The sequence below is a fragment of the Corythoichthys intestinalis genome, chromosome 8, assembly GCF_030265065.1.
Source record: "Corythoichthys intestinalis isolate RoL2023-P3 chromosome 8, ASM3026506v1, whole genome shotgun sequence".
In the NCBI taxonomy this organism is placed as follows: Eukaryota; Metazoa; Chordata; class Actinopteri; order Syngnathiformes; family Syngnathidae; genus Corythoichthys; species Corythoichthys intestinalis.
In genome coordinates this window covers 33,097,896-33,118,711 of record NC_080402.1, presented here as the reverse complement: position 1 = coordinate 33,118,711, position 20,816 = coordinate 33,097,896, and the positions used below count along the sequence as shown (strand labels likewise).

The window sequence follows — 20,816 nt, the reverse complement described above, 5'->3', positions numbered from 1 at the left end:
ATCGGCTTGATTTTTTTTTGTGTGTGTGTGTATGTCTGTGTTTTTTGCAAGCCAAAGAAAAAAAACTCACATTTGAGTAGAGGTTTCCAATTCACAATCCCAATCTGCACCACATGATCGCTGAGTTAAATAAAAACAGATAACTGGACTTGTACCAGCTTTTGGCCAGTGTCACACTTAAGTCCAGCTGCTCGAAGACTCAATTAAAAGCATGAACACCCTCCTTCCAAGTCTGACATCACATGCCTCAACACTGATCCGTCATGTTACTCTTTGTGGAAAAACGGCCCCTTTGAGCTTCGTCAGTTATTCTTGAAATTTGGCAAATATATTCTCCAGAAATAATGTAGCAGGAAAAAAATGTCTTTCCCTCAGCATTTTTTTCTTTTCTTTTTTTTTTTCCTTTTATTCTCTGGTTAAGATTTAACACATAATGTGGCTTTAGTTGGAAACAGTCAATGTGCCACATGTTTAAACAGCTGCTCTGTTCGGGTATTTATTTATTTAGCTTCTCCAAAGTGTCCACTTCAACAGCCTGTTCATGGAAAAAATCTCTTTTGTCTATAAAGACAGCCAGAAAATACATTTCCTAAGATAGCTTCTTGTTAATTATTTTTTATTGTGCCCTCCCCGAATATTTTAAAAGCCCAATTCAAGCAACAGTAATAGATATAAAGAAAGCAATCCGATTTAAAAAAAATACTGTTCAGAGGACAGATGCACTCAAAATTGCAAGACTGTTTAAATAGCTCAACACCACTATCAAAACACCTTTGTAATGGTAACATCGTGTACACGTTGCCCCAGAGTTCCGGTTAAAACATTTTCATGCAACCATTTTCTTTTGATCTCAAATAATTTCTTTGCTAATTTATACTAATTATCTGACAAGGAAACGATTGGTAAGAAATTAGAATAGCATTACCTTGAACAATGCTTATGTAAAATCTGCAGTCATGGATAATTATGACATTTTTAGTCAGTTCAATATTTAGTTCAATTACATTAGGTACAAAATATCTAAAAGAGTAAATATTTCATTTTTTATCTAATTTTAAATTTTATGTTATTACCCGGTAATTGCGTTTTGGTACAGAAAACCAAATCTGAATGGATGTAAAACATTATGCAATAATGTTCAATCAGCCTTTGTTGTTTATTTAATGATTTCTGTCCTTTTACTCCCCATGTTGCTGTCAAAATCTATCTAGCTCTATTTTGTCTACTTACAAATTGTCGATGTGTCTGTCCTGCCTGTATAAAACACATGACATCCAGATGTTTGCTGCCTGTCTGCATGGAGCCTTTTTTATTTCTTGGAAAATCACCGACACACAATTATTTTGTCATTATTGTGCTTGTTGTTCTTTAAAATTAAGTGTTCACAAAGCATCGCTGTAACACCCTTATGTTTTTTTCCTACAGGGTGAACTGGAACGTCAGCTTTTACAAGCCAACCCCATCCTCGAATCATTTGGGAACGCAAAGACTGTGAAAAACGACAACTCGTCACGTTTTGTAAGTGTGAAATTATTCTTATCGTGCAAAGTTAATTCTAAAGGACCACAAAATGTCATCGCCTTGTTTCATAACAAAGTACAAATATTCCAAATACCGGTAAGTTGGTACCATTGATGAGCATAGCTTGTGGACTAAAACTCGTACTTTCTGTTACAGGGAAAATTCATTCGCATCAACTTTGATGTCACTGGCTATATTGTTGGGGCCAACATTGAAACATGTACATATCCTTTTTATCATCATACTTGTAGGAAAGAAATCAGATGTGAAATGCTTAGATTTTTTCTTTTTGAACATTTGGCTTTCAGATTTATTGGAGAAATCCAGAGCCATCCGCCAAGCCAAAGATGAGCGCACCTTCCACATTTTTTACCAGCTGTTGGCCGGAGCCGGAGAACACCTCAAATGTGAGTATATAATTTGGATACTCAATTGCACTGGTTCTTATACTTTTAAAGTATACTGTATACAATAAGGATGAAACTGATCAAAACTTGGATAGCGTTGGTGCATGGGGTAAAGGAGAACCCAGACCTAATTCATGCCAATTTTTGGCATCCCCATTGTATCAGTGTTTCTGAAGGTTTATTACTGCATTCTTACCTTCATAGCTGACCTGCTTTTGGAGGGATTTAACAACTACCGTTTCCTGTCCAATGGCAACATCCCAATCCCAGGACAGCAGGATAAAGACAACTTCCATGAGACCATGGAGGCCATGCACATTATGAGCTTCTCCCATGAGGAGATACTGGGTAAGTGTCCATTAGTTATAGTGGTGGTGACCATCAACAAGACATAGAAGAAAAGTGATTTGAGCAATTTAATGATGTGACATATTCACCATGCAATCTTAATGAAGACAAAGGCCATACACAATGGATAAATTAAAAAAAACCCTGATGATGTCTGAGATGATTCACGAATTGGTTCTTTTTACTCCCTTTTGACTATTTGACCACACTGATGTGAAACAAACATTAGGCATAATTTGTAATGTTTTACTTTTTTGTTTGTTTGTTTTCTTAGCCATGTTGAAAGTGGTGTCGTCGGTGCTACAGTTTGGAAACATTATCTTTAAAAAGGAAAGGAACACTGACCAGGCTTCCATGCCTGATAATACAGGTAAATATGTTCCTCAGATCATTTTTGCTGGTATTTTCTCCCAACACGTTTCTAATGGTATAGGGATTGACATACAGTACTTTGAGTAAAGATAATTTTAAAAAAGGCTGGAAATTGGAACACACAAATCAGTTCAGGGACCACAGATATTGCCTTCAACTAAGTGTTCCTCCCATAAATTGACACGGGCTGTACCTAGAAGTTCCCGTCTTTTCCTCTTTCCATTTAATCTTGTAGTCTCTTTCACACTTTGATCTGTGTGAGGAGAATCACAGGATGTGGATTTATGGACTTTCCTCAAACGTTGTCAACCTGCTATTATAGCACATCATTCTGAAGATTTACTCCTGAAAGGAAATGGGGCCCATTTCCTCCAAATGTGGCTGTGCATAGCTGTCCTTTTAAAATGAAGCGAGCGAGACACACACGCACACAATGAGAGACCAAGCCACGAGTGCCAAAGATGCAACTACGCAAAATATTCCCATACTCTCTGTCTGATTTAGACCAGAGGTTGCGCTAGACTTTTTCGTTGTCTGTCATTTTGACTGACAGGGTCATAAAAATCCGGTCATAATCTATTTTTACCCGTCACTTAAATTTTAAAAATGATAATAATGACATATTCACTAGTATTTAGTTTTCATTCATTTTTAATTAATATTCTGTCCGAACAAGCTTAACAGAGAATCCACACCGTGCCATCACACATCAAGCAGATGAATATGTAACTTTTTCTCCGCAGTGACAAAAACAGCTGACTGTGGCCCCAGTAGGTAGGCTACGAGCCGACCTAAGCATAGCTTTAGCTTTTTTATCGACGCGACTGACAATGACATTCTCCTGTTTCAACAAGCTATCCTTTACCATCAGCCCTGTCTTTCTTATATATCCTCTGGTGGTCCTACGTCTCTTACCGTTCTTGGGGGTAATTTAGTTAGCTTTGTGTAGCGATCGCAAATGCTACTCAGTGACAGCCAACGAACACTTGTAATTTATTCATTGATAACATATCTTAATCCTATAATTTATTTACACTTCCCCCTTACTAAAGTTGTTTTATATATATATATATATATATATATATATATATATATATATATATATATATATATATATAACAGAAACGGTAACAGTGGCAGTCAAATACCATTGTAATTCTTTTCAGAAGCAGTACGGCACACCGTTACGCTAAAAAAATAAGTTAAAAATATAAAAATGGCCTACCTCTTTGTCCTCTGAAAGACCATGCCAAGCAAACATAATGTTTACTGCATATGAAATGTGAATGGATTCGCCGAGCTGGTGTTAAAGTCCGCACAAGTTAATTCGGTCTTCACATTTTTTCCTCCCTAGTTTTTGGTTCCGGAAACGTATGAAGAAAACATCCTTCATGTGTCGTAGTGTCTAGAGTCGTTTCTACAAGTTCCAAAAAAGCAATGCGTGATCGGCATGTTCGTTTTTGAAAGATTACCGGAGAAAAGTAGCACTTTTTACGTTGGGTCTATGCGAGGGTGGGTCTATAAATGTCCCACTTCGGCTTTACTTCCGCTTTACAATGCGACGTCACGGTCTAAAAATAGCCTGCGTGCGGTACGCCATTGCGTGCCCGCTTGTGCATAATCAAATGTCTCAAGTGGGATTGCTGCAGAGGCTGTCCTTCATCCTCCACTGCATCAGTCCCTCTTTTTTCACCTCTTTTATTAACACCATCGTCGTTTTGGGGCTTTTTGAAGAAACTTCGGACACTCAGTTGCCTTGACATTTTTCCGAGTAAGGCCAACGACGTCATGCATCAAGAGAGACAATAGCTAATTAATATGCTCACTCGCCGCCCTGTGGTCTGGGGTGTGAATTGCAACCTGTCAAAATGACGGATGGACTTCAGTTTTTTCCGTCACCGTTTTAAAAAACCGGTCAATGACGGAAAATATTCGGTTAACGCGACCCCTGATTTAGACTTTTTTTTTTCCCACGTGATCTTCAGACAGTTGCTTTATATTTTATACAAAAGGTGAAATCAGCCATACAATTTGAGGAAAAACCTGGATGTAAATAGATTTAATCCATTTTTAAATGTCATGTCAATTTCTCAAACACACAGAGTAAAATCCATAATGTCGGTTTTATTCTTTCCTTCTTGACTTTGCTTTCTCAGCTGCTCAGAAGCTGTGTCATCTGTTGGGCATGAGTGTCATGGAGTTCACCAGGGCCATCCTCTCACCAAGGATCAAAGTGGGAAGAGACTATGTCCAGAAAGCTCAAACCAAAGAGCAGGTTGGTCTTCTGTTTTTTTCTTTTTTACAGCACCACTAAAACTATAGGAGAAAGATGGCTTAACACATATTGTAGCTTTTGTCCAGTATGTAGGGGTGTGATGAGCTATTGAGTGTTACCCACTAAATAAAACAAACATCACTTCTAATATGTTACCTATTTTAAAATTCCAATCAACAATGTGACTTATATTCATGGACATGGTGTCCACGGGTAAATATAATTAGCTAACGATAGCACCACTATGTTCATAGGTAGCATAGGCGTGTAAAAATGTATTTGTTGTTGTTTGTTTTTCCCCTCTTCTTCTTCTCCTTTCTGTCCCCCATAACTCCTTCCCATTCGCTGCTTTCTCCTAATGAATGAAACTGTTCAGACCTTAAGGACACTCAGATTCCTCTTCTCTGCGCCTAAGCAGCTGAACAGAACAGGTTTAAAAAAATAAAATAAAATAAAAAACTTACATTACTGACTTGCTTATATTCCAGTGAGACTTACTTTTGTGTGACTTATAGTCCAAAAAATGTGATATTTAACAGAATTAGATATTCAACCGAAGTCACTGCTACTATGTTTTAATTAGGTTTATTTGCCTCCCTTTGCTTTTCACACTCAGTGACAGTGAGAATGTGAGTGCAAACGGTTATCTGCCAAAAGCCGTCTCTCTGTCACCTGATGAAGTGCAATACAGTTTACCGATCATACTGTTGAATGCACTATATCACTATTTGGGGCGTTACTGGTGAACTGAATCACCACTCTGGTCCGTTCCAGGCCGACTTTGCTGTGGAGGCCTTGGCTAAAGCAACCTACGAGCGTCTCTTCCGTTGGCTGGTACATCGCATAAACAGAGCTCTGGATAGGACCAAAAGACAGGGCGCCTCCTTCATTGGCATTCTGGACATTGCTGGCTTTGAGATCTTCCAGGTTTGACCTTTTTCGGAACAACCTTGTTGGTTAATGAATGATAATGGTTTCTCCCTTTTTCTTAAAAGCTGAACTCTTTCGAGCAACTGTGCATCAACTATACCAATGAGAAGCTGCAGCAGCTCTTCAACCACACCATGTTCATCCTTGAGCAGGAAGAATATCAGAGGGAAGGAATCGAATGGAGTTTCATTGACTTTGGCCTCGACCTTCAGCCCTGCATCGATCTCATTGAGAGGCCTGTCAGTAGTCACATCCAAATGACATTTTGGTTTAATGACAGTAAAAGTCTTCAATACGAGGGTTAGAATTTCTGTTTCTGTTGCTCCAGGCAAACCCTCCAGGGGTATTAGCTCTATTGGATGAGGAGTGTTGGTTCCCCAAGGCCACAGACAAGACCTTTGTGGACAAGCTAATCCAGGAACAGGGTACACATACCAAGTTCCAGAAACCACGCCAACTCAAAGACAAAGCTGACTTCTGCATCATCCACTATGCTGGAAGGGTACGTTTTATTTTCCAGCCTTCTTTTAGTGATGCATTGTATCATAATGTTATACCATAAGTATTCCTTTTCCTCTGTTATTATATGCAAGTGGAAAGATAGTTCTGGTCAGACCTGATCTGATGCAAGCTACTCTGTGGTAGAAATCCGAGTGGAATTACTGCTAGTAGAGTTATGCAATAAATAGCATCTATCAAACAGCGAGAGAGACCTGCTGAGGGGGACATCTGCTTAGCATTAAAAGCATTGCCGTCTTACACAACTATCACTGAAAACCGCAAAGATTTGCAATTTTGTGCGGTTGGTGGAAAGAATTCTGAAGTGCAGAGCCACCTCGCCAAATGTTCAAATGATCTAGTGTGAACAGAGTTCACTATGATCTGTGTACAATTAATTTATGAAATTCTCCATCATAGATTTGACAAAATGCTGTAGCGTGTATTGTTTCCTCAGGTGGACTATAAGGCAGATGAGTGGTTGATGAAGAACATGGACCCCCTCAATGACAACGTGGCTACGCTACTGCATCAGTCCGCTGACAAATTTGTGGCAGAGCTGTGGAAAGACGGTAAGTTATTTCTAACAAATGAAAAAATTTCTTTAAAAAAACAAATTTATCTGAACATTTCACTACTTAAGCACTTCACTTACTCAAGCTACCAACAGTCTGCCTAACTGAGCTGATCTCAACTTCTTTAACATCCCTCCTTCCCTCTCTCTCTGTCTGTGTTATAGAGATTCAGACCATTCAAAGGGCTTCATTCTATGACAATGTCACTAGTCTGGATGAGCCAGCAGGTGAATAGTAGTGTCATGGCAGACCTGGGCCAAAATATTAGTTGCATTATGAAAACGATATGCTCAAGTACAAAACAACAGGTTGACGGCCTGTCAGTACATTTTAGCCCAGATCTGATGGATCTATGTGTCATTCTTCAGACAGTGTTGCCATTTGCTTAAAGATTGCATGGCTCCTTGTCTTGGCCATCAACAGTAGCACTAAGCCCTGAGCTAGAGTAGTGTACACAGTAGCTGCCTTTAGTTGTGTACATTGTGTGCTCTTATGGATTTTTTGTTATATTTCTAAACAAGCTATTAGGGTGTAGCACAGTTGTATGGATTTTGACTATCTTTTATTGTGTTCCCGCTGTTGTTTGATAAAAAGCAAGGTACGTCAAGGTCTCTAGAGGTAACATTCAATGGCATCGGTTTGCCTTTTCACAGTTCTGACCAAATGAAACCAGATGCCGTTTGTGGTGTTTGTGTTGGCCCTGAGCTGAGCGTTGGAGGGTTCACACAGCCGGCACATATTGCATTGCTTTAGTCTGCAACTCATTAAATTCTTGTGACCGTAATTCACCCAATGTTAGGTCACAAGTGAGTGGATGTGTCACTTTGGGGGGTTTTAATACAATTTGTCTGCTCTACAGAGTGTATGTAGATGGACTAGATGGATTATATTTGTTGTCATGTGATTGAGACTAGACAAAACTTTCTCTGCTATGTAATCTTGACCTTAGTTTTTACATGTTTATGCTGTAGGAATGTTCTGGGGCATGGTAGTAATAGTTCAAATTAACAAAAAGATTATTGCATACCTCTGGACAAACTCCTCATAGCTCCAAAATGGAACGATTTGAATGCCCGGCCGTCACACTGCTTTGTGTTGCCACAGCCCAATGTCAGATTTTTCCAAAATCACCACAAATGCCATCAAAGTAGTCAGTCATTTACAAGTCGTTATATATGCCATTTATTTTTTTCGGTTTAGCGTTATCGTCAAAAAATATTAGTGAATGCTTTGCAACGTTCATTTTATGGAAATTCGACAGCTCCTTTGGTGAATTTACGCTGAACATGGTGCACACATTCTAAGCGTGTGTAATTCCAGGCCCCCCTCCAATTTTTCTTGTGTGGGCCAAGAGGTTGTTTGAAAACCTGCTTGAGCCTGGCTCCTCTCTATTGGTTCTGTTTATTTTCAAAAGAGGCAAATTCACAAAAACAAAGATTATTTAAATTAATTGAGATGAGGGGCACATGTTGATTCCACACACTCATCAATTGGGCTGCAAGCAGCTCTGCCTCTTCCTCAATCCAAAATTACATTATTAGCGACTGGTCAACAATCACGCCTAGTTGACAAGTCTGTACAACCTTTACTTCACCTATTATGATGATATGATATCAAACTTCTGTAATGCGACAACGGTAGTAATAGCCCTCACTGAATGTTATACATCTAAGATTTAAATTAAAGAGACAATGACGAACCTCTTGTTAGCGCTTACCAAGCATCGCATCATATTGCTCTGTTACCCCCTCTATTATTTTTATACCATTTCAATGGTTCCTGGAGATTATTATATGGTTGGACCAACAGTATTATCTTATTGCCCTGCGTTTATTGATGCCATACTTATGACTCTCTTACTACAAGCTTGCCAAACTAGTTAACAATTGAAAGGAAAAAATAAATGTTATGAAATGAAGCAAGCTACAATTAGGATGCCAGTTTGTGTGTCTGTCGCTGTCTTCCGGTCATGCATAGTGTTCCTGTCATCCATCTGCATTGGGCCTTGTAACTACATCAACACACTAGTCACAGTTGCTTCCTTCACTCGCAAGTCTCGCACTTCTAACAAGTTGTCGTCATCTCCCCCCACCAGTGGATCGTATAGTGGGCTTGGACCAGGTGGCAGGCATGAACGAGACCGCATTTGGTGCCACCTATAAAACGAAAAAGGGCATGTTTAGGACTGTGGGTCAACTCTACAAGGAGTCACTCACCAAGCTCATGGCCACACTGAGGAACACCAACCCTAACTTTGTCCGCTGTATCATCCCCAACCACGAAAAACGGGTAAATACACACTTTAAATGTTCAGTACTTGAATACCGTAATTTCCCGAATATAAGGCGCACCCGTGTATAATGTGCACCCCAAATTTACTTGTAAAATCTAGGGGAAATTATTGTACCCGTTTATAACGCGCACCCTAATTTTAGCACCAATAAATAGAAGAATACAAGAAAACAGAGCTCGTGTACAGATACAGAGATGTCATTTTACTGACTGGTGAAACACAGCACAAGCATAGCACATTGGTAGTTCAAAACATTACCGTAAACTGACAATATTTATGGTAATAATATGATTTGACAACTTCTCCAACTTACCAGAATCTAGGAGAAAAGAAAACAGATGTGACTTTTCTTTTAAAGGCTGCTGTATAACTTGCTCGTTTCCTCATGATGAATAAATCTTTCTTCCATGGATTGATACGGTAAAATGAAAGTGAGAACGTAAGTCGGAAATCCGAGAGCGCTCATCGCTGTCAACACGACAGTAACAAAAAGCACTATTGTTATTTGGGTTTGAGTTTCCCGAGGGACCGATATAGTTGACGGACAAAGGAAGTGTGTGTCCTTACATTTGTTATGGCCCGAATTGCGGAGCTGCAATAAACGTCGACTCAAATGAGTTCAAGAAACTAAATTCTGTGCTTTATGAAGAGTGAAAAAAGCAGAATTTAACACAGACGAAATCATTCGGCCGATTAGAGTGAAGTATTACCGAAACAAAATGGTGACGTCACGCACCGTAATGGTCGGCAACGGGTCGCCGCATACGTTTCTTCAACACAACGTGGCCGTGTCAATGAAAAAAAATCGGTTTATATATATATGTAATACATATATATTTCTGTCTCCATCCATGTACCCGTTTATAATGCGCACCATGAGTTTACAAGTTGATTTTGGGGGGGAAAAAAGTGCGCGTTATATTCGGGAAATTACGGTATATAGTATTGAATAATAGTACTTGAAAAGGCAATAAAATACACTGCTGGCCAAAAGTATTTGCACCCCTGCAATTCTGTCAGATAATGCTTAGTTTCTCACAAAAAATGATTAAAATTACAAATGCTTTGGTAGTAATATCTTCATTTATTTTGCTTGCAATGAAAAAACACAAGACAATGGGGGGAAAAAATCATTATCATTGCATACAAAACTCCAAAAATGGGCCGGACAAAAGTATTGGCACCCTCAGCCTAATACTTGGTAGCACAACCTTTAGACAAAATAACTCCGAACAACCGCTTCGTGTATCCATCAGTGAGTTTCTTACAATGCTCTGCTGGAATTTTAGACCATTCTTCTTCGGCCAACTGCTCCAGGTCGCTGAGATTTGAAGGGTGCCTTCTCCAAACTGCCATTTTCTCTCCATAGATGTTCTATCGGATTCAGGTCTGGATTCATTGCTGGCCACTTTAGAAGTCTCCAGTGCTTTTTCTCAAACCATTTTTAGTGCTTTTTGTAATGTCTTTTGGATCATTGTCAAGCTGGACGACCCATGACCTCTGAGGGAGACCCAGCTTTCTCACACTGGGCCCTATATCATGCTGCAAAATTTGTTGGTCGTCTTCAGACTTCATAATGCCATGCACACAGTCAAGCAGTCCAGTGCCAGAGGTAGCAAAGCAACCCCAAAACATCAGGGAACCTCCGCTATGTTTGACTGTGGGGACCGTGGTCTTTTCTTTGAAGGCCCCCCCCCGGAAACTCTACATTTAATCTTTTTCCCAAAAGGGTCTACTTTTGTCTCATCTGACCAGAAAACATTCTTCCAAAATGTTTTTGTCTTTCTCAGGTAAGTTTTGTCAAAGTCCAGCCTAACTTTTTTATGTCTCTGGGTCAGAACTGGGGTCTTCCTGGGTATCCTACCATAGAGTCCCTTTTTAATTCAGACGCGCCGATGGATAGTACAGGTTGACACTGTTGTACCCTCGGACTACAGGACAGCTTAAACTTGTTTGGATGTTAGTCGAGGTTCTTTATCCACCATCCGCACAATCATTCGTTGAAATCCCTGGTCAAGTTTTCTTTTCCGTCCACATCTAGGGAGGTTAGCCACAGTGCCATGGGCTTTACACTTATTGATGACACTGCGCACAGTAGACACAGGAACATTCAGGTCTTTGGAGATGGACTTGTAGCCTTGAGATTGCCCTTGCTTCCTCACAATTTTGCATTTCAAGTCCTCAGATAGTTCTTTGGTCTTCTTTCTTTTCTCCATGCTCAATGTGGTACACACAAGGACATAGGACAGAGGTTGAGTAAACTTGAATCCATTTTAACTGGCTGCAAGTGTGATTTAGTTATTGCCACCACCCGTTATGTGCCACAGGTAAGTAACAGGTGCTGTTAATGACACAATTTAGAGAAGCATCACATGATTTTTCAAAGAGTGTCAATACTTTTGTTCGGCCCATTTTTGGAATTTTGTGTAAAATGATAATGATTTTTTTAAAATTACGTCTCTTTTGTGTTTTTTCATTGCAAACAAAATAAATGAAGATATTACTACCAAAGCATTTGTAATTGCAATCATTTTCTGGGAGAAAATGAGCATTATCTGACAGAATTGCAAGGCTGCCAATACTTTTGGCCAGCAGTGTATGTTTGTTATAATTTTTGGTGGTACAAATACGGTTTTCTAAACAGTTGGAAGTTGTAGTCACCACTTCGTTTGATTATTTGTTCTTTTCCAGGCAGGTAAGCTAGAGCCTCATCTGGTTCTGGACCAGCTGAGATGCAATGGAGTTTTGGAGGGGATCCGTATCTGCAGACAGGGCTTCCCTAATCGCATTGTCTTCCAGGAGTTCAGACAGAGGTGACATACAATTTTATAATTTTCTACTGTTATTGCATTTATTTTTAGCTAACTTTTCGGTTCCTTACTGCTTACAGATATGAAATCCTCACTCCCAATGCTATCCCCAAGGGGTTCATGGATGGGAAACAAGCTTGTGAGAGAATGGTAACATGTTTGGTGATTGTAATCACTGTCCATTTGATTGTGATGGCAATGCAACAATTTTCCGTGTTCTTTTTCTAGATTCAAGCCCTTGAGCTGGATCCCAATCTGTTTCGCATTGGCCAAAGTAAGATCTTCTTCAGAACTGGTGTCCTGGCTCACTTGGAGGAGGAGCGTGATCTGAAGATCACTGACATCATCATTTACTTCCAATCTGTGTGCCGTGGATACTTGGCACGCAAGTGAGTTTCATAAGGCCAGTTTTAGATTAACTCATTGGCTGCCATTGACAGCGCTAGACATCCAATCCATTTTGACTGGGAGAGGCTGACAATGAATGATCACTGGCAATCTTGTACTGTATATCAAACGTTAATACTCTGGTCTCCATAACTCAAAATATAATGTCCACATATGTGGGCGGCAGGCCTTAATGAGTTTATTAAGGTTGTTGTTGTTTTTTAACTATCAAAAAGAGTCACTTGTCTTTTAAAAGATGAAGGATCACTGTGAAAAATATTAATGTTACATGCTAATTTATTGCCAGGTGCGCCTTATAGCTTATTTAGGCTTTCTAGGTCCATGATAAAACTGCTTGGTAGGTATTGAGACAGTTTTTGAGTTGTACAATATGAGATGTAAATAGGGACGTCGCGATCCAATCACGTGACTGAAAATTGGGCCGATCGCGCCATTTTTCAGGTGAAAAGGATCGGGTTTTTAATTAAAAAATATATATAAATTTGTTTTCTGCTTTGTACTTGTACAGCCTCTCACTCTCCCTCCTGCTGTTTTTTTTTTTTTTTTTTTTGTCAGCAGTGCCCTGGAGTTAACTATTCAAAGTTAATGATGATTGACAGGGGTATAGCTTTGATCTTGCCAGGGAAGCTTGGTACCGCTACCATCAAAGGGCTGAATGTGTCAATCATCATTTAGCTTGTTAAACACTACCGGTAGTGCGTTGTGGCAACTCATTGTGTAAGTGAGAGGCTGTTCTCAGCAGCGTGGGCGTCAAAGCTGGAGTGGACTCACTCAATGAAGCATTTAACAAAGACAAGCATTTTTCGACATTATTTTTGTTCAAATATAATTCACAATATGAAGGTGGCAAACATTTTTTTTTTTTTCGGTATCGGCAGATTCTCAATCAGGTCACTCTGACTCGGGTGTAAAAATATGCGATCAGGACGTCCCTATGTGTAATGTAAATGTTAAAGGCAAGAGTATGTATACAGGTATATGTAATATAAACAACCATAAATTTCAGGCTAAAAACTGCTACTTTTTCCCTCCCAACTATAACCCTGTGGATTTTAATCATGTGCATCTTACGTATTTATGGATTTTTACATGCTATTGAGCTTTGAAATAAATATCCCATAATACAATGTGGATGCTTGATGCTTACAGTCCAATGCTGCTTATATATGAATAAATACAGTTCTCTTACTAAATTTGGTGGGTCCAGCTGATAGTTAGGTGCACCTTTTAGTTAAAAAATTAACTGTGTGTAGTTGTTCTAATTTTTTTTTTTTTTTTTTTTTGGATAAACAAAGGCACATTTTTCAGCTCTTGCAGTGAAATATTAGATCAAGTTCATTGTTGTTAAATCTCATTACATTATACCTCCTTTTGATCTGGAAAAAACCTGTATCATAACTGCACACTTATACGTTTTACAGGTGATGAATGGGAGAGGTCTGCACTCTCTAAGTGCTCTTTATGTGATTTTTAATGATTGTCCTCGACAGGTCCCAACATAATACATATTAATGTAATGTTTTTCTCCTGTAGGGCCTTTGCCAAGAAACAGCAACAGCTAAGTGCCCTAAAGGTTCTCCAGAGGAACTGTGCTGCTTATCTAAAACTGCGACACTGGCAGTGGTGGAGACTCTTTACCAAGGTGAGCAAGCACACACCTGCATCTATCTTCCATTACTAAAAACTTCCTCTTAAATCAACGTCTTTCCTCCCATCAGGTGAAGCCTCTTCTGCAGGTTACTAGACAGGAGGAGGAGATGCAAGCCAAAGATGAGGAGCTGCTCAAGGTGAAGGAGAGGCAGCTGATGGTGGAGAATGATCTTGTAGAGATGGAGAGGAAACACCAACAGGTTTACATATCAATTACTTTGAATTGAAGCTAAATTTTGTCCTTTTTCTAAATAGTGGTAAATTCAACAAATTTCTCTTTGGGCAGCTTTTGGAGGAGAAGACAATTCTTGCAGAGCAGCTTCAGGCAGAAACAGAGCTGTTTGCTGAGGCTGAAGAGATGAGAGCTCGTCTGGCCTCCAGGAAGCAAGAGCTCGAGGAGATCCTTCACGACTTGGAGTCTCGGGTGGAGGAAGAGGAGGAGAGGAATCAGAGTCTACAGAATGAGAAGAAGAAGATGCAGTCACATATTCAGGTGTGATTGTTGTGGGGAATCAGCCTTGAATTTGTTGCTGAATGGTTGCTGATCCTTGTTGTATTGGGCGAAGGACCTAGAGGAGCAGCTTGATGAGGAAGAGGCCGCACGACAGAAGCTTCAACTTGATAAAGTGACTGCTGAGGCAAAGATCAAGAAATTAGAAGAAGACATTGTGTTGCTTGAGGACCAAAACACCAAGTTCCACAAGGTGAGAAGTCATCTTGTGAATTATTTAAATTTAGATTTATAAATGTAATTTATGGAAGGGGGCTTTTTATGATTAAAGACGTCAAGCGTGACACCAGCCAAACAAGCATAAAAGGTTTGGTTGAAAATATATTTTTTGTATGTGTGTGCTCACCACAGGAGAAGAAGCTTCTGGAAGACCGAATCAATGAAGCGACTACCATGCTGACGGAGGAGGAGGAAAAGGCAAAGAACCTTGGAAAACTTAAGAATAAGCAGGAGATGATGATGGTCGATCTGGAGGGTAAGAGAGGCCACTTAGAGTTCTCACAAATTTAGTATTGTTTGGCACTTAGCAATAAAAAAAAAAAAAAAATTAAGCCATATGCATTATTTGCTCACATTTTTATTGATTTTTTTATCATTTAAAATATGTACTACAGAATAATGACAGGGTTGTCCAACCTTTTTTCCTCTGAGAGCTACTCATTTCTGAAACAGATTTTTCATAGCTTAATTAACACAAACAAAACTAAATAAGCTTAAAATTATTAAAACGTAGGCATCATCAATACAAATTTGGTATTACAACACATACAGAAATAATAAATAAATAACCATTTCACATAAAACAAAATGAAAACCAAAATACATTCAAAAAATAATGTTATCTGTTGTTATTATTATTATTGTTATTATTATTGACGCAAATCCAACTGTCACAGGTGAATTTGCGTCAGCTTTTGACACCAATCTCAATCAATGAGATTCAATCAATGTAGAATTACATTTCCCAGAACACAACTTGGAATCAGCTCTTAAAATTAATTTCGTTCTTTTCAACATCTATTGAATTCAATTTCAATTTTTGTTTTGATTAATAATGAAAAAATATATGGTACATTATTATTGTTTTATTCAAATGATTTTTTTTTTTTTTTTTTTTTTTTTTGTAGTTTTAACCTTTTTTAAGAAGAACTAGATCGCCGATAATGCTCATTTATCAGTGGAACTGCAATGTTTCCACCACAACCCTTCCCCCCCTGACTTTTTGTGGGTATAATAAGAATATATCCAGAGATTATTATAGGGGAAACCTGTTGAACGGGAGTTTATTGATTTGGGATGGGTTTTTTTATTGAGATGTACGGGTTTTATGGTTTTATTGGCCTTGAGACCGTCTTTCCAATCTGGCGACCTTGTTTGTAGCTGCCATAAGCAGATTTTAAGGGGGGCCAGCCCCCCCGTTGGCAGAAAAGTGTGATTGCATGTAATTGACTTTTATATATATAAAAGTTGTAAAGCAATAAAACTGCAACAAAAGTGAATGAAATGAACAAAAAAATAAATTTTTATAATGGGTCAAAATTATTTTTTCGAACAGATCATGTGACTAGCAACTTAGACGGCCATTTGCTTTGCATATAATTTTTTTTTTTTAAATTATGGAAGGGCAATTTTGTTTTTCAAATCATTTTTTTCTTTGATTGAAAATATTTTTTTGATTGAAGCAACTTTTTGGGGGGGATTAAATTATTTAGACACAAAAGTCCTACTCATAATATGGCCCAAACACAAAAAAGATTGCTTCAATCAAACAAAACTTTTTCAATGAAAAATTAAGTGTTCAAATGCAAATTTTTCAATCTCTTAATATTTTTTCGGATTCAAAAACTTTTTCCATGATTATTTTTTTTTTATATATATATATATAAGTGATTTTTCTTTTTGAAAACATATTTTTTGATTGAATAATAAACACAAATATGTCATAGCCAAAATGTGGCCAAAACACAAATCAATATTACTTCAATCAAAAAAGGTGCTTCAATCCCCCCCCCCAAAAAAAAAAAATCAAATAGCTTTCACATGCATTTTTTTTTTTTTTACTTTTAAAGTTATTTTTGCATTCAAACATTTTTATTTTTTTATTTTTTGATTGGAGCGACTTGTTTTGGGTTGAGAATATCTATTTTGATTGAATAATAAAGACACAAATCTACCTCCATATGGCCATATTCAGTGGATGACGATCTTGGCGAAAAGTATCACCTAAGCACTAAGCAGCCTGATTTAGAATTCCACTCTAGAATGATGGGAAACAAAAAACGCTCATTGTCAACTTATTATTATAAATATTCTTGTAAGTAAATTTTATTGCTGACACTGCGTATCGGGGTCATCAACGTGTTGTGCCCCCCCTGCCCCAAAAGTCAAACTCCGCCTATGGTAGCTGCTACCTGCTTGAAAGTTCCATGAAAAGTTACCATGGACCTTTTGTGAACTGGCACTCGACGTTTCATCGTTTTCCGACTGACACACTTGCCCTGCAGATCACGCACATACAGTAAATCTATCATTTACATTCATAGAACAAAACTGCCTCCCACTCCTAATGAAAATACTGTGTTTTCTGCTTTTTGTTGACATACATAGTGCTTTCTATGCTTGCTGCTGAACATAAGCACAACTGATTTACAACTGATCGACAAATGAAATGAATAGCCTGAAGATGGAGCACATTTCAAATTTGCAGAGGGACAAGGCGACGTCACTTGTGGTCGACGTGTTGGCGACTGATGTTATACAATAATTGCCATTTGTGTTCCTCCAGAGCGTCTGAAGACGGAAGAGAAAACACGTCAGGAGCTTGAAAAGGTCAAGCGTAAGCTGGATGCTGAGACGACAGATCTGCAGGACCAGATTGCTGAGCTCCAGGCACAAATTGAAGAATTGAAGATGCAATTGGCCAAGAAGGAGGAGGAGCTGCAGGCTTCTTTGGCTAGGTATAGTTGCATTGAAGCATAATGTTAAATAGTTTAAGAGTTTTGGTTTTGTGCAATGCTTGGATGAATATTGTTTTTTATTCTAAATTTCATCACCTAATAAAATAAACAGATAGTCGGAATTCTAGCGAATTTTGCCGTTCAGTGGATTCCACTTTCCGCGTTGTACTTTCGGAGACATCCTCCTTGGTGTTGAGTACTTCATTTCCATAGCAACTACACTGCAAAGTGCTCAACCTCCTGCATGCTACAAATAGACGCGACAACAAAGACGGTGGCGAGAATATGAATACCGAGAGCGTCAACAGCGTCTTCTGCTCTTTATCAGCCAGGGCACACTGAGCACCTACGCAAACACTTGCACTTTTCTTTCTCACCAATCACAAATTGCATCGAGAGGTCTATTCTAGGAAATTTGATATTCATGGATTTGCCTACTCACTAGCTGCCCAACAAATAGTTTGTAATAATATTCTATTTAATTAATAAATAAATAAAGGGAAATACAGTACATGCATCTTGTCCGTGGGAATAATGAGGGATGTTTAACTTCAAAGGGGCCTTTTTTTTTTTTCCTTTAACCCTCTGTCCATTTTCATTTCTCTTCAGTAGGGTCAAAGGTGAGTTGAGGCTATTCCAGCAGAAAGAAGCAACTGCACTGTGTAAAATACAAATTTCTACTCGTCATGTTAAGTACATTTTAAGTAAACTCAAATTGCATGATCAAGTTTAAATAAATTCCTGAGTAAATAATGCGAAACGATGAGTTGTGCAAACTTAATAATAATATAACATGAATTTAATAACTAAATTTGTCCTTAGTTTTCTTAAGCAACTTGTTATTGTCTCACTTAATTGTTGTGAACTACATTAGACTTGTTGAATTAACTTGCATGAAGATGTATGTGTGCCATACGTAAATATTAGTAAACTGAACTTAAAATGGCAAGTTTTCTGAAATAGTTGCAGCCTCACTCTGCCTTCAAAAGAGTGTGCTGGCAAATGGGCAGGAAGTAAGAGTATTTAGTTGAGTTATCTGTGGCATCTAAGGTTTCTATCCCTGGTTGGGTCAAAATATATACTGTATTCAATACCTAACCTGATGTCCAGATTTCTTAATATGTTGAGTTCAAGCTACTTAACTGACCTTCAGTTTACTTAGAATGTTGTGTTTCGAGAAGTGTTGCACCGATACCATTTTTTTGGCCCCGATACTGATACCTGGCTGTGCAGTATTGAATAATACCGATATTATACCGATACCACTTCATTTGAACACACACAAAGTGAATCCAGTAGAACTTTTTATTGCATACCTGGCATGGTGACAATAGTTAAATAAACATTTGGCTCTCAAAGGCCAAAACAGTGCTAAATTCGTAAAATTAAAACATGTATAATACCAGCCCAACAGTAAGAAAGTAAAAATACAATGAATGAATAATGAATAAACTTGTTTAAAGCCTGAGTTTTGTCTCTTATAGGCCAAACAATGCAACTTTCATGAAATTATAAGTAATAATAATTAACCACACCATTCTCTCTATTCTCTCTGTGCACCAGAGAACAACATACACTTAGCTTACTTTCCTTACTTCTACAGCACTTTTGAATAGGCTTGCCACCCGTCCTTTGAAATAAGGAATCGTTCCGAATTGGGAATTAAAAGTTGCGTTCCGTATTGAGCCAATACGGAATATATATAAATAGATACATTTCTATGCATTTTAGGAGTTTGGGGATGTCCCTTTTTTTCGGCGCCTGTACAGCTTTGGCCGCGTGGGGGGCGTCCCTTAGTTCTATTTCTGAAAGGTGGCAAGCCTACTTTGGAAACAGGTCTCAAATTACTGCGGCATTTCTTTCAGTAAAAGACAATAAAAGTAAGTAGACATAGTGAACTGACCAGAGATTGTTGCTCAGGTCCAGAACCCCTTACTCTGGATAGCAGTCCTGCTGTTGCAGCAACTCTTTGTGTTTGTTCACATGTTTCGTCTTCAAATGTTTATGAGGTTCGAGGTATTGAAACTGGCCGATTTAACACCACCTCTCGACACTTTTAGGCCGCAAATCTTGCATGCAGCCATTGATTGTACTGGACGGAATTTCTATGCTGAGATATTTCTAGACCGCTGCCATTTCTCCTGGTTTGTTTTTCCTCCATATGAAAAAGCTGCCCCGGCATTGTTTAGGAGCGGCTATTGTCCCGCGCTCATTGGTCTGGAGCAGGCCAATAGCGATAGCTGCTTGGCATGCAAAATGATCACGTGTCATCACACCACACAGAGACAGAGTGTAGTGAGTGACAGGAGGAAAAAAGCTGCGGTCAAGTGTTGTAATACTGGACCGGCAAATGGTATTGGCGCCCTCTTTCTTGGTACTCGTCGATACGGATACCACCATTTCGGACCGGATCGCCGACCCCCCCCCCACCCCCCCAAACCCCCCCCCCCTCCCCCCCCCCTCCCCCACCCCCCCGCCGATACTGCTATCTGTTTTGGTGCATCTTTACTTCAAAGTGTGAACTTTTTCCCCCTAGTTTTCCATCAAAACTTGAAAATTCAAATGAAATTGTTTCAGTTGAAACTTCAAGACCCACCAACTTTTTTAGTAATATTATTTTTACGATGTGGTTGGCAGTGCACAGTAGAACTACCAGCATTCGCAAATCTCAGCACTGTGAGGCAGATGTGCAAACTACTGTACTATTTTAGCACCCTTTCTCAAGTCAGTTTCCCATTTGATTTAATTAACCATAAAATACCAACATAATAAACTGAAATATGAGATTGTTGGGACCACAAATCAATTGATAACAATAAAATATATTTACTGGAAAGATGTTAAATTAGGTATTTGTAAATGAGAATAGAGTTATAATAAAATCTCAATGTGAATACTTGATTGTGAAATTCTGTCAAACAATTTAGGCAAATATACATTTATCATGCCTTTGTACTTTTCCTAACAGGAATGATGAAGAGACAGCGCAGAAGAACAATGCTCTCAAGCAGATCCGAGAGCTGCAAGCCCAACTGGCTGAGCTGCAAGAGGACCTGGAGTCCGAGAAGATGTGTCGAAGTAAAGCTGAAAAACTAAAGCGGGACCTCAGCGAGGAGCTGGAGGCTCTGAAGACTGAGCTGGAGGACACACTAGACACCACCGCTGCGCAACAGGAACTCAGGTGCTTAATAGATGTTGCTCAACCAAATGAGGAAGAAAAAAAAAATTTGATTTTTTTTTTTTTTTTTAATTCTCATACAA

The 20,816-nt window shown here is 38.8% G+C and overlaps 1 protein-coding gene across 7 annotated transcripts in view; it reads left to right on the top strand.

The window, feature by feature from the left end:
- The window catches only part of LOC130920055 (myosin-10), a 69,006-nt gene that overhangs the window by 23,981 nt on the left and 24,209 nt on the right, over positions 1–20,816 (top strand). For 4 of the 7 annotated variants that reach the window (XM_057842892.1, XM_057842891.1, XM_057842890.1 and 1 more), the window contains 22 exons: positions 1,426–1,518; positions 1,678–1,741; positions 1,830–1,928; positions 2,133–2,276; positions 2,551–2,646; positions 4,805–4,923; positions 5,698–5,850; positions 5,919–6,092; positions 6,182–6,355; positions 6,809–6,923; positions 7,091–7,153; positions 9,022–9,215; positions 11,911–12,032; positions 12,110–12,179; positions 12,258–12,418; positions 13,971–14,079; positions 14,156–14,287; positions 14,374–14,580; positions 14,654–14,791; positions 14,950–15,073; positions 17,384–17,555; positions 20,524–20,736. In XM_057842892.1, coding sequence (XP_057698875.1) covers positions 1,426–1,518; positions 1,678–1,741; positions 1,830–1,928; positions 2,133–2,276; positions 2,551–2,646; positions 4,805–4,923; positions 5,698–5,850; positions 5,919–6,092; positions 6,182–6,355; positions 6,809–6,923; positions 7,091–7,153; positions 9,022–9,215; positions 11,911–12,032; positions 12,110–12,179; positions 12,258–12,418; positions 13,971–14,079; positions 14,156–14,287; positions 14,374–14,580; positions 14,654–14,791; positions 14,950–15,073; positions 17,384–17,555; positions 20,524–20,736 — 2,936 coding nt within the window. The remainder of the gene's footprint in view (positions 1–1,425; positions 1,519–1,677; positions 1,742–1,829; positions 1,929–2,132; positions 2,277–2,550; positions 2,647–4,804; positions 4,924–5,697; positions 5,851–5,918; positions 6,093–6,181; positions 6,356–6,808; positions 6,924–7,090; positions 7,154–9,021; positions 9,216–11,910; positions 12,033–12,109; positions 12,180–12,257; positions 12,419–13,970; positions 14,080–14,155; positions 14,288–14,373; positions 14,581–14,653; positions 14,792–14,949; positions 15,074–17,383; positions 17,556–20,523; positions 20,737–20,816) is intronic. The other 3 variants (XM_057842895.1, XM_057842894.1, XM_057842893.1) reach the window with 1 other exon arrangement.